The sequence below is a fragment of the Nycticebus coucang genome, chromosome 3, assembly GCF_027406575.1.
Source record: "Nycticebus coucang isolate mNycCou1 chromosome 3, mNycCou1.pri, whole genome shotgun sequence".
In the NCBI taxonomy this organism is placed as follows: domain Eukaryota; kingdom Metazoa; phylum Chordata; class Mammalia; order Primates; family Lorisidae; genus Nycticebus; species Nycticebus coucang.
In genome coordinates this window covers 98,480,007-98,494,009 of record NC_069782.1, presented here as the reverse complement: position 1 = coordinate 98,494,009, position 14,003 = coordinate 98,480,007, and the positions used below count along the sequence as shown (strand labels likewise).

Genomic DNA, 14,003 nt, shown 5'->3' with positions numbered 1-14,003 from the left:
CACGGCTCACAGCAACCTCTAACTCTTGGGCTTACGCAATTCTCTTGCCTCAGCCTCCCGAGCAGCTGGGACTACAGGCGCCCGCCACAACGCCCGGCTATTTTTTTGTTGCAGTTTGGCTGGGCTGGGCTTGAACCCACCACCCTCGGCATACGGGGCTGGCGCCCTACTCACTGAGCCACAGGTGCCGCCAATTTGTTCAGTTTTGATGTGGTATTTGATATAAGTTCTTATCATTTTCTTGTGAACTCACAGATGTGCACCCTCACAGGTAGGTTATAGGTAATTAAAATTGGGTTACAAAATATAGTTATTAAACATAGTTATGAGCATTTTCATTTTATTTCAGAGTTTTCTTGGAGGCTTTTTTGGTCCGATTTGCGAGATTGATATTGTCCTTAATGATGGAGAAACCAGGAAAACGGCAGAAATGAAAACTGAAGATGGCAAAGTGGAAAAACACTATCTCTTCTATGATGGAGAATCTGTTTCAGGGAAGGTAAATCTTTTGCTTGGCAAATTACCTAATTATACGATATTAGAATAAGTCATCAGAATCATCTGTTTTTCCTAAGTTTGAACAATTTTATTAAAAGTTGGAAATTTTTTTTCTGAAGGTCAGTTAAATCCTTGATTGATTAAAGTGTTTATAGGAAAGATTCTTACTCAGGAAGGCTTCCGGGGCAGAGTCTCTAAATTTCATGCATTATTTTATGTTTGTGACTGTGCATCTGTCTGGTTCAGTTTCTCCAGAATGGGGCTGTGATCCACCCAAAGTTTATTTTTCTTGTCTGTTGATCTCATTTCTTGTTACTCTGTGGAGGACGTAAGTACTTTTGGAATGTATCTCTGCATGGTCAGATACATTTATGATCTTTCTATAAGGTTTTACTTTTTCCCCCTTTTTCTTATCCAGTGTTGTATAAAATTATCCTTATATTTTAGGGGCTATGATCAATACTCATTATTCAGCAATACTAGACAATGGTGATAACAAACACAAGCAACAAAACATTTGAAATAATTTTGAAAATACAAAATATTAGGATATTCTCTCCTTTGCTTGTTAAAATAATATATAATGGTGGTAGATAGTTTGAGAAAATAAAATAGTATATAGTCTCATGTGGAAATAATATACTGTTAATATTTAGGTGTATTTCCTTCTTATCTCCCTGCATCAATTAATGATTGTTTATATATATGTATACACATGTATATACACTATAGTGCATGTATGTATAGTATATTAAGTATACTTTTTCCCAATTGTTGGATACTTAAGTAGTTTCTGGCTTTTGGATGGCTTTTAGTGTACCATTATATCTTTGGTAATAGGGATATCATATACATACATTTTTCTATAGATTTCTGTAGGATAAGATTATTTCCTTAGAATACATTCCTGGAAGTGAATTCCTGGGCCAAAAGACATGAATAGTTGAAGTGTTCTTTTTTTTTTTAGAGACAGAGTCTCACTTTGTGTCACCCTTGGTAGAGTGCCCTGGCATCACAGCTCAGCAACCTCCAGCTCTAAGGCGATTCTCTTGCCTTAGCCTCCCGAGTAGCTGGGACTACAGGCGCCCACCATATGCCTGGCTATTTTTTTGTTGCAGTTTGGCTGGGGCCAGGTTTGAACCCACCACCCTGGGTATATGGGGCTGGCGCCCTACTCACTGAGCCACAGATGCTGCCCATGTTTGAAGGTTTTAAACACATTTTTTGGTATTAAATTATGTGTCCACTTATGGCAGTAGTTCTCAGCCCTCCTAATGCTGCGGCCCTTTAATACAGTCCCTGTGGGTTGCAACCCACAGGTTGAGACTTGTAGTGTCTTGTTTCACCCAAAGCAACACAGGATGAGACTTGTAGTGTCTTGTTTCACCCAAAGCAACACTCAATATCATCACTTTAATTCTTGCTATTTTGATAGGCAAAAATGATCTTATTTTATTTTGCATTTCTTTGGTTACTAAAGAGTTTGAAACTTGGTTTATTAACTTTTTGAGGTTACTTTTTTTCTGCATTGTCTGTTCTGGTCTTTGCCATATTACCAATTGAGTTTTTAGTGTTGTATCTGAAAATGAATTTTTTGGTTTTCAACTTTACATCCCTGTACTCTTCCTTTAAAAAGATGGAGAGAAGGGCAGCGCCTGTGGCTCAAAGGAGTAGGGTGCTGGCCCCATGTGCTGGAGGTGGTGCGTTCAAACCCAGCCTCGGCCAAAAACTGCAAAAAAAAAAAAAAAAGATGGAGAGAAAGAGGCATAGGCTTGGTGCCCATATCTCAGTGGTTAGGGTGCCAGCCACATACAGTAGGGCTGGTGGGTTTGAACCCGGCCTGGGCCTGCTGAACAACAATGACAACTACAACAACAAAAATAGCTGGGCATTGTGGCGGGCGTCTGTAGTCCCACCCACTTGGGAGGCTAAGGCAAGAGAATTGCTTAAGTCCAAGAGTTGGAGGTTGCTGTGAGCGGTGACGGCATGGCACTCTACCCAGGGTAATGTAGTGAGACTCTGTCTCCAAAAAAAAAAAAAAAGAAAGAGGCGTAAAGGAAATCAGACAGGGATCATCAGAAGGATGGAACAAGGCCAAGTGTGGTGGCTCATGCCTGTAATCCTAATACTCCGGGAGACCAAGACAAGAAGATTGCTTGAGCTTAGGAATTTGAGAGCAGCCTGAACAAGACCCCGTCTCTACAATAAAAAGAAAAATTAGCCAGGTGTGGTGGCGTGTGCCTACAGTCTTAGTTACTGGGAGGACCGAGTCAGGAGGATTGCTTGAGCCAGGAGTATGAGGTTGCAGTGAACTATGATGATGCTGCCATTGCACTCTACCTGGGGCGACAGAGTAAGACTCAAAAAAATAAAAGGGTGGGGCTCAGCGGTTAGGTCAGTGGTTAGGGTGCCAGCCACATGCACAGAGGCTGGCAGGTTTGAGCCCCGCCTGGGGCTGCTAAACAACAATGACAACTGCAACAAAAAAATAGCCAGGCCTTGTGGCAGCGCCTGTAGTCCTAGCTACTTGGGAGGCTGAGGCAAGAGAATTGCTTAAACACAAGAGTTGGAGGTTGCTGTGATCTGGCATTCTACCCAGGGTGACAAAGTGAGACTCTGTCTCAGAAAAAAAAAAGGGTGGAACATGTAAAATGAAAGAAGAGGAAAAAGTATTGTTCGGCCTATGGAAAAAGACAGCTTGTTAATGGGTTGGGTAGGAATATAGTCTAATCTTCATTCTAGGGAGAGATTGAACCTGCTAGTATCTTAGATATTTCTTTTTATTTTTTTGGAGAGACAGAGTCTCACTCCATGGCCCTCAGTAGATGCCATGCCATCACACAGCTCACAGCAACCTCCAACTCCTGGGCTTAAGTGATTCTCTTGCCTCAGCCTCCCAAGTAGCTGGGACTACAGGTGCCTGCCACAACGCCTGGCTATTTTTTGGTTGCAGTTCAGCCGGGGCCGGGTTTGAACCCGCCACCCTCGGTATATGGGGCCGGCGCCTTACCGACTGAGCCACAGGCGCCGCCCAGTATCTTAGATATTTCATTCATAGGCAGGACAAGGGAGTATCTGTCTTGCTAAGTTGTAAGCTCTTTAAGATTGGGATTAGAGTGTTCTGTAGGTTCCTTAAAATATAGTGTTAATTGTATAACAGGCTTTCACTAAATATTTATTTATTTACTGTTTTTATTGTTTTACTTACTGTTTTTAATCTAGTAGAGAATATTCCTGTCTAGTTCAAAGTAATCTTTGTATCATGTGGGCCAATTTAAAGTTATAATTTGGAAAAAAATTATAGTTTGGAATTGCTAGAAATCATATGTGGACCTAATTAATCATTATAGATTGTTTTTTTTTTTTTTGGCTGGGGCTGGGTTTGAACCCACCACTTCTGGTATATGGGACCAGCGCCCTACTCCTTGAGCCACAGGCGCCACCCTATAGATTGTTTTTTTAAAAAAAAACAATCAAATCTCTTATAGGTAAATTTTTTCTGTTCAAAAGTTATGTACCTTGAATCTTTTTATTGGCCTGAGATTATTTTTATTTTTATTTTTTTGAGACAGAGCCTCAAGCTGTTGCCTAGGTAGAGTGCTGTGGCATCATAGCTTACAGCAACCTCAAACTCCTGGGCTCAAGCGAGTCTCCTGTTTCCGCCTCCCAAGTAGCTGGGACTATAGGCGCCCACCACAACGTCTGGCTATTTTTTTGTGTGTGTGTGTGGTTTTTGGCCGGGGCTAGGTTTGAACCCGCCACCTCCGGCATATGGGACCGGCGCCCTTCTCCTTGAGCCACGGGCGCCGCCAACGCCTGGCTGTTTTTGGGTTGCAGTCGTCATTGTTGTTTGGCGGGCCCGGGCTGGATTTGAACCCGCCAGCTCAGGTGTACGTGGCTGGCCCCTTAGCTGCTTGAGCCACAAGCGCCGAGCCAATTATTTTTATTTTTAACTTTTTTATTATACAAAACCCATGTACAAAACCACACAAAGTAATTAGAAGGTATATTTTCTTTTCTTTTTTTTTTTTTCCAGCTTTGGACAAGATAAAAATCTTTATTAAAAAATACAATATTCTGTTCCTTTAAAAATGTATATATACATAGAAGGTATATTTTCTTGTAATCACCAACTAAGTCAAGGAATAGAACTTTGTGAGCTACTCCATATGTCCTATCCCAGTCATAGCCCCCTTCCCTCAAAAGTAGCCACCATGCTGACTTTTATAGTAATAAACTTTCTTATTCTTATATCTGTCTTACCCCCTTCCTTCCCTTTCCTTCCCCTCCCCTCCTGTCAAGACAGGGTCTTCAAGCATAAAATTTATCTATTTTAAGTATACTTAAAATTGAAGGTAAATTTACAGAGTTGTACAACCATCACTATTAATCTAAACAAAAAAATCCCTATACCATTAGCAGTCACTCTCCATCCCCTCCTTCTAGCTCCTGACAACCACTAATCTCCTTTCTGTTTCTATGAGCTTACCCATTCTGGACATTTTATATAAATGGAATAAAATGTGTGGTCTTTCCTATCTGGTTTCTTTCACTTAATATAATGTTTTTGAGGTTCATCCATACTGTAGCATTTGTTATATTTCATTTTTTAAATTGCTGACTAGTATTCCATTTTATGGCTAATATCATATTTTATTTTTCTGCTCACCAGTTGATGGGCATTTGGAATGTTTCCACTTTGGGGCTGTTTTAACACATTTCCTACTTCAGACCTGAACTCAGCTAGATCTTTCAAGACCATAATTACATGCTAGGAATGTTCATTGCTACTGGGTTGATTATCGTTTCTAGACTTTTCAGTAGATAGATTTTATCCTGAACTAAAACACCTCAGGAATTAATATTGTCATTTATTCTTCAATTTCAGAACTATAGGGTTTTTTCCTTTTTTTTTTTATTATATCATAGCTGTGTACATTAATGCGATCATGGTGCACCATACACTGGTAGGGTTTTTTACTTTAACCTCTTTTATATTACTTCTGTATCTCCTCTCTTCTATACCAAGAATCCTGGCTTTCAAAGGCATAGGGGGAAAATGCAATTAGCATATCCCATAATTTACTCATTTGCTTTATCCCACATTATATATGTAATAGTTTTAGAATAACAATGCTGATATTACCACTACTAATACGATTATAAAATTAGTTAAAAACTATTTTGCGGGTGGCGCCTATAGCTCAAGAGGCTAAGGCGCCAGCCACATACACCAGAGCTGGCAGGTTCAAATCCGGCCTGGGCCTGTCAGACAATGACAAGTACAACCAAAAAATAGCCGGGTGTTGTGGCAGGTGCCTGTAGTCCCAGCTACTTGGGAGGCTGAGGCAAGAGAATTGCTTAAAGCCCAGGAGTTGGGGGTTACTGTGAGCTGTGATGCCATACCCAGGGCGACAGCTTGAGACTCTGTCTAAAAAAAAAAAGAAAAAGAAAAAGAAAACTAGGGGCGGCGCCTGTGGCTCAAAGAATAGGGCGCCGGCCCCATATACCAGAGGTGGTGGGTTCAAAACTGGCCCTGGCCAAAAACAACAACAACAAAACTATTTTGCATCTGCTGTCTGTTTTACCTTCATTTCATATAGTGCACCATAAGTACATTGTCAGAACATATAGTCATTGTGTACTATATGGTCTTCTTTTTAGCCCTCGTTTAGTCCTTGTGTTACAATGCTCACCACCAGTCCTTATGTCTTTGTCTTTCTCTTTAGTTGTTTTGTTGTCTGAACTCATTCTCCGGTTAATAGAGGCTGAAAGATTTTTCAGGAAATGCTCATAAGTACAATATTCCCTAAGTTTTTGCATGTTGATAATGGCTTTTTTGTGTCCTTTATACTTGAATGTTAGTTTTTTTGAATCTACTAAGCTTAGCTTACATTTTCCTGAGTATTTGAAATCTTTTACTCCATTGTCTTTTGCCATAGAGTATTCTTGACAAAACCTAATTTAATTTTCCTTATAACTTTGGCATGCCCTTTTGCCTTGATACCCAAAGGATTTCTTTTTCTTTTGCTTTAAGGTCCAGTGATTTTACTAGAATGTGTCTTGATGTTATTCTTCTGGGGTGATAGTCTCAGATCCCTGGTATGTATTTTCCTTAAAATAGCTTTTCTTTAAAGAAGAGTTGTCTTGAATTACAGCCACTAGTCTTTATTCCATTCCTTTGCTTTGGTTTTCTTTTATTACCAGCATTTTGAATCTTGTTTGACTTTACTCAGTATTAGTCCATTTTTCTTGAATCTTTTTATCTCTCTAAAATTTCTTTTCACTTTCTATTTTTAAGACATTGTTTTGGGCAAGCATGGTCTAATGCTCAGGCCTATAATCCTAGCACTCTGGGAAGACAATGGAAGAAGTTTGCTTGAGGTCAGGAGACTAGCCTGAGCAAGAAAAAGACCCTATCTCTACTAAAAATAGAAAAATTAGCTGGCCGTGGGAGGCTAAGGCACGAGGATCATTTGAGCTAGAAGTTTGAGTTGCAGTAAGCTGTGATGATGCCATTGCAGTCTACTGGGGGTGTTGGGGAGGGACACAGCAAGACTCTGTCTCACACAAAAAAAGAAAAACCAACATAAACCATTGCCTTTTTTTTTTTTTTGAGACAGAGTCTTATTATGTCGCCCTTGGTAGAGTGCTGTGGCGTCACAGCTCATATCATAGCAACCTCAAACTCTTGGACTTAAGCAATTCTTTTGCCTCAGTCTCCCAAGTAGCTGGGACTACAGGCACCTGCCACAACACCGGGCTATTTTTTCGTTGTAGTTGTCATTGTTTGGTGGGCCCAGGCTGGATTCGAATCCGCCAGCTCCAGGTGTATGTGGCTGGCGCCTTAGCCACCTGAGCTACAGGCGCCAAGCCTGTTATGTTTTTTTGTTATTGTATTCCTTCTAGTATACCCTCATTTCTTTTTTATTTATTTTATTTTTATTTTTTATTGTTAAATCATAGCTGTGTACATTAGTGCAATCAAGGGGTACAATGTGCTGGTTTCATATACAATCTGAAATATTCTCATCAAACTGTTAAATGTAGCCTTCATGGCATTTTCTTAGTTATTGTATATAGACATTTGTATTCTGCCTTTAGTAAGTTTTGCCTGTATCCATTCTAAGATGCACCTAGGTGTGGCCCCACCCATTACCCTCCCTCCACCCTAACCTCCCCCATCCCTTCCCCTTCCTTGGCCCTTTCCTCATAGTCTTGTGCTATAGTTGGGTTATAGCCTTCATGTGAAAGCTATAATTTAGCTTCATAGTAGGGCTGAGTACATTGGATACTTTTTCTTCCATTCCTGAGATACTTTGTTAAGAAGAATATGTTCCGGTGGCACCTGTAGCTCAAGGAGTAGGGCGCCCGTCCCATATGCCGGAGGTGGCGGGTTCAAACCCAGCCCTGGCCAAAAACCACAAAAAAAAAAAAAAGAAGAATATGTTCCAGCTCTATCCATGTAAACATGAAAGAGGTAAAGTCTCCATCTTTCTTTAAGGCTGCATAATATTCCATGGTACACATGTACCACAATTTGCTAGTCCATTTGTGGGTCGATGGGCACTTGGGCTTCTTCCATGACTTAGCAATTATGAATTGGGCTGCAATAAACATTCTGGTACAGATGTCTTTGTTATATTGTGATTTTTGGTCTTCTGGGTATAAAGCTAGTAAAGGAATTATAGGATCGAATGGCAGGTCTATTTTTAGGTCTCTAAGTATTCTCCAAACGTCCTTCTAGAAGGAACGTATTAGTGTGCATTCCCACCAGCAGTGTAGAAGTGTGCCCTTTTCTCCACATCCACGCCAACATCTCTGGTTTTGGGATTTTGTTATGTGGGCTACTCTTACTGGGGTTAGGTGATATCTCAAAGTAGTTTTGATTTGCATTTCTCTGATGAATAAGGATGATGAGCTTTTTTTCATGTGTTTGTAGATCGTGTGTCTGTCTTCTTTAGAGAAGTTTCTCTTCAAGTCCCTTGCCCACCCTAAGATGGGATGACGTGTTCTTTTCTTGCTACTACGTTTGAGTTCTCTGTGGATTCTGGTTATTAGACCTTTTTCGGAGGTATAACCTGCAAATATTTTCTCCCATTCTGAGGTCTGTCTGCTTGCTTTACTTACTATGTTCTTGGATGTGCAGAAGCTTTTTAGTTTGATCAGGTCCCAGTAATGTATTTTTGATACTGCTTCAATTGCCTGGGGAGTCCTCCTCATAAAATATTCACCCAGGCTGATTCCTTCAAGAGTTTTCCCTGCACTTGCTTCAAGTATTTTTTTTTTTTTTTTTTTTTTTTGTAGAGACAGAGTCTCACTTTATGGCCCTTGGTAGAATGCCATGGCCTCACACAGCTCAAGCAACCTCCAACTCCTGGGCTTAAGGCGATTCTCTTGCCTCAGCCTCCCGAGTAGCTGGGACTACAGGCACCTGCCACAACACCCAGCTATCTTCAAGTATTTTTATAGTTTCATGTCTTAAGTTTAAATCTTTTATCCAGCGAGAGTCTATCTTAGTTAATGGTGAAAGGTGTGGGTCCAGTGTCTACAGGTTGCCAGCCAGTTCACCCAGCACCATTTGTTAAATAGGGAATCTTTTCCCCACTGAATGTTTTTAATTGGTTTGTCAAAGATCAAATAATGGTAAGTAGCTGGATTCATCTCTTGGTTCTCTATTCTGTTCCAGACATCTACTTCTCTGTTTTTGTGCCAGTACCATGCTGTTTTGATCACTATCGATTTATAGTCCAGTCTCAGGTCTGGTAGCAGGATTCCTCCTGCTGTGTTTTTATTGCTGAGTAATGTTTTGGCTATTCGAGGTTTTTTCTGATTCCATATAAAACAAAGTATTATTTTTTCAAGATCTTTAAAATATAGCAATGGAGCTTTAATAGGAATTGCATTAAAATTATATATTGCTTTGGGTAGTATAGACATTTTAACAATGTTGATTCTTCCCAGCCATGAGCATGGTATGTTTTTCCATCTGTTAACATCTTCAGCTATTTCTTTTCTTAAAGTTTCATAGTTCTCTTTATAGAGATCTTTCATGTCCTTTGTTAGGTATACTACCAAATATTTCATCTTCTTTGGCACTACTGTGAAAGGAATAGAGTTCTGTTTAGGACTTCTTTGGCACTACTGTGAAAGGAATAGAGACTGTTTTTTCGGCTTGGTTATTGTTGGTATATATAAAGGCTACAGATTTATGGGTGTTGATTTTGTAGCCTGAGACATTGCTGTGTTCCTTGATCACTTCTAAAAGTTTTGTACTAGAATCCCTAGTGTTTTCCAGATATACGATCATATCATCAGCGAAGAGTGAAAGTTTGATCTCTTCTGACCCTATGTGGATACCTTTGATCGCCTTTTCTTCCCTAATTGCAATGGCTAAAACTTCCATTACAATGTTAAAGAGCATGGCGGCGCCTGTGGCTCAGTGAGTAGGGCGCCGGCCTCATTTGCGGAGAGTGGCGGGTTCAAACCCAGCCCCAACCAAACTGCAACAACAAAAAAATAGCCGGGCGTTGTGGTGGGCGCCTGTAGTTCCAGCTGCTCAGGAGGCTGAGGCAAGAGAATCGCTTAAGCCCAAGAGTTAGAGGTTGCTGTGAGCCGTGTGATGCCCTGGCACTCTACCCAAGGGTGGTACAGTGAGAGTCTGTCTCTACCAAAAAAAAAAAAAGGAGCAATGGGGACAATGGGCAACCTTGCCTGGTTCCTGATCTAAGTGGAAACGATTCAATTTAACTCCATTCAATACGATATTGGCTGTGGGTTTGCTGTAGATGGCCTCTATTAGTTTAAGAAATGTCCCTTCTATACCAATTTTCTTAAGTGTTCTGATCACGAAGGGATGCTGGATATTATCTAAAGGTTTTTCTGCATCAATGGAAATAATCATAGGGTCCTTATTTTTTAGTTTATGTGCTGAATTACATTTATAGATTTACGTATATTGAACTAGCCTTGAGACCCTGGGATAAATCCCACTTGGTCGTGGTGTATAATTTTTTGATGTGTTGTTGGATTCTGTTTGTTAGGATCTTACTGAGTATTTTAGCATCAATATTCATTAGTGATATTGGTCTATAATTTTCTTTTCTTGTTGGGTCTTTCCTTGGTTTGGGGATCAAGGTGATGTTTGCTTCGTAGAATGTGTTGGATAATATTCCTTCTTTTTCTATATTTTGGAAGAGATTTAGTAATATAGGTACTAGTTCTTTTTTAAAGGTTTGGTAGAATTCTGATGTAAAGCCATCTGGTCCTGGGCTTTTCTTTTTAGGGAGATTTTGTATAGTTGATGCTATTTCAGAACTCGATATAGGCCTGTTCAACATTTCCATTTCGTTCTAGCTAAGTCTTGGTAGATGGCGTACTTCCAGGTATTGGTCAATTTCTTTCAGATTTTCATATTTCTGAGAGTAGAGTTTCTTGTATTCGTTAAGGACTTTTTGAATTTCTGAGAGGTCTGTTGTTATTTCATTGTTACCGTTTCTGATTGATGAAATTAGGGATTTTACTCTTTTTTTCCTGGTGAGGTTGGCCAAAGGTTTATCTATTTTATTGATCTTTTCAAAAAACCAACTTTTTTTTTTTTTGTAGAGACAGAGTCTCACTTTATGGCCCTAGGTAGAGTGCCGTGGCTTCATACAGCTCACAGCAACCTCCAACTCCTGGGCTTAAGCGATTCTCTTGTCTCAGCCTCCTGAGTAGCTGAGACTACAGGCTCCTGCCACAACGCCCGGCTATTTTTTGGTTGCAGTTTGGCTGGGGCCGGGTTTGAACCCACCACCCTCAGTATGGGGCTGGCGCCTTACCGACTGAGCCACAGGCGCCGCCCCAAAAAACCAACTTTTGGATTTATTGATCTGTTGTTTCTTTTGTTTTCAATTTCATTTAATTCTGCTCTGATTTTGGTTATTTCTTTTCTTTCTTTTTTTTTTTTTTTTTATTGTTGGGGATTCATTGAGGGTACAATAAGCCAGGTTACACTGATTGCAATTGTTAGGTAAAGTCCCTCTTGCAATCATGTCTTGCCCCCATAAAGTGTGACACACACCAAGGCCCCACCCACCTCCCTCCTTCCCTCCTTCTGTTCCCCCCCCATAACCATAATTGTCATTAATTGTCCTCATATCAAAATTGAGTACATAGGATTCATGCTTCTCCATTCCTTTTCTTTTTTTTTATTTTTATTTTTATTAAATCATAGCTGTGTACATTGATATGATCATGGGTTATTTCTTTTCTTCTGCTGGGTTTGGGGTTGGAGTGTTCTTCCTTCTCCAGTTGCTTGAGATGTCCCATTAAGTTATTAACTTCCTCTCTTTCCGTTTTCATGAGGAAGGCTTGCAGTGCTATAAATTTCCCTCTTAGGACTGCCTTTGCAGTATCCCAGAGGTTCTGGTAATTCGTGTCTTGATTGTTGTTTTGTTCCAAAAATTTGGTGATTTCCTTCTTAATCTCATCTATAACTTATCTAGCCTTCAGCATAAGGTTGTTTAGCTTCCATGGTTTTGTATGGGTATGCAGGTTTCTGTTGTTATTGAGTTCAACTTTTATTCCATGATGGTCTGAGAAGATGCAAGGAATAATTTCTATTTTTTTTAATTTGCTGAGGTTAGATTTGTGGCCTAGGATGTGGTCGATTTTGGAGAATGTTCCTTGGGCTGATGAGAAGAATATGTATTCAGTTTTGTTGGGATGAAATGTTCTGTAGATGTCTGTTAAGTCCAGATGTTGAATCGTTAATTTTAAATCTAAAATTTCTTTGCTTAGCTTCTTTTTGGAGGATCTATCTAGCACTGCTAAAGGGGTGTTAAAGTCTCCAACTGCTATGGAACTGGAGGAAATCAAGTTGCTCATGTCTCATTTCTCTTATAAATTGAGGTGCGTTCTGGTTGGGTGCATAAATATTAATAATTGAGATCTCATCATATTGAGTATTACCTTTATGAAATATGAAGTGTCCATCCTTATCCTTCCTTATTTTGGTTAGTTTAAAGCCTATTGCATCTGCGAATAGGATTGCATTGCCTGCTTTTTTCTCTTGTCTGGAGTATAGATGACCATCCCTTCACCTTGAGTCTATATTTGTCTTTTAATGTAAGATGTGATTCTTATATGCAGCAGATATCTGGCTTGAGTTTTTGTATCCAGTCAGCCAACCTGTGCCTCTTTAGAGGACAATTTAAACAATTCACGTTAATTGAGAATATTGATAAGCCTTTCGAGAGTTCAGTGGACGTTTTTAATCCTTTTGCGACTGTGGAAGTTGGAATTTGATCAAAATTTTCTGGGTGGGTTTACTTTGGTGGTGGAGGATTATGCTGGTCTTTATGGAGGATAGGTCTGAGAATATCCTGGAGAACTGGTTTAGTTATGGCAAATTTCCTCAACATGTGAATGTCATTGAAGTATTTAATTTCTCCATCATAAATGAAACTCAGTTTAGCTGGGTACAGGATCCTGGGTTGAAAGTTATTTTGTGTTAGGAGATTAAAAGTCGATGACCATCCTCTTCTAGCTTGGAAGGTTTCAGCAGAGAGATCTGCAGTTATTCTAATATTCTTGCCCTTGTAGGTGATGGTTTTCTTTCGTCTGGCTGCTTTCAGAATTTTCTCCTTCATATTAACTTTAGTGAAATTGATTATGATGTGTCTGGGGGATGTCTTATTTGGGTTGAGTCTTGCTGGAGTTCTGAAACTGTCTGCTATCTGAATTTCAGAATCTCTTGCCATGTCTGGAAAGTTCTCCTTCATAATCTCATGGAGAAGAGACTCTGCCTTGTGAAGCCACTTTGTCGCTTTCGGTGATCCCTATAAGACGAATATTCGTTTTCTTCGAATTATCCCAGAGCTTTCTGAGAGAGTGATCTGTTTTTGCCCTCCATTTCTCTTCCTCTTTAAGAGTTTGGGAGCATTTGAAAGCTTTTCCTTTGATGTCAGAAATCCTTTCTTCTGCTTGCTCCATTCTGTTACTGAGGGATTCTACTGTGTTTCTCAGATCTTTGAGGGCTGCAACTTCTTGTCTCAATGTGTCAAAATTTTTGGTCATTTGGTCTTTGAATTCGTTGAATTCTTGAGATATCTTTTGGGTTACTGCTTGGAATTCTAATTTGATCTTATTTGCTATCCAGATTCTGAATTCGATTTCTGACATCTCAGCTATTTGTGCATGGGATATACCCTCATTTCTATTATAAAATGATTCTTTCCTTCCTCCCTGCCAACCTCCTTCCCTTCCTTCTTTTTTTTGGATAAGATTTTACTCTGCTACCCAGGCTAGAGTACAGGGGCATTGTTATAGCTCACTGCAACCTCAAACTCCTGGACTCAAGTGAACCTCACACCTCAGCCTCCCTAGTAACTTACACCACGACACCCAGTGATTTTTTTTTTTTTTTCTATTTTTTGTAGAGACAGGGTCTTGGCTGTGTTGCTCAGGCTGGTCTCCAACTCCTGTCCTGGAGCAGTTTTCCTGCCTCAGCCTCCCAAAGTGCT

At 40.0% G+C, this 14,003-nt stretch overlaps 1 protein-coding gene across 3 annotated transcripts in view; it reads left to right on the top strand.

The window, feature by feature from the left end:
* VPS26A (VPS26 retromer complex component A) overlaps positions 1-14,003 on the top strand; it is a 55,259-nt gene that overhangs the window by 14,946 nt on the left and 26,310 nt on the right. For 2 of the 3 annotated variants that reach the window (XM_053582276.1, XM_053582275.1), the window contains exon 2: positions 350-499. In XM_053582276.1, coding sequence (XP_053438251.1) covers positions 350-499 — 150 coding nt within the window. Of the gene's footprint in view, positions 1-349; positions 500-6,535; positions 6,601-14,003 lie in introns of those variants that run through there. The other variant, XM_053582277.1, reaches the window with a different exon arrangement.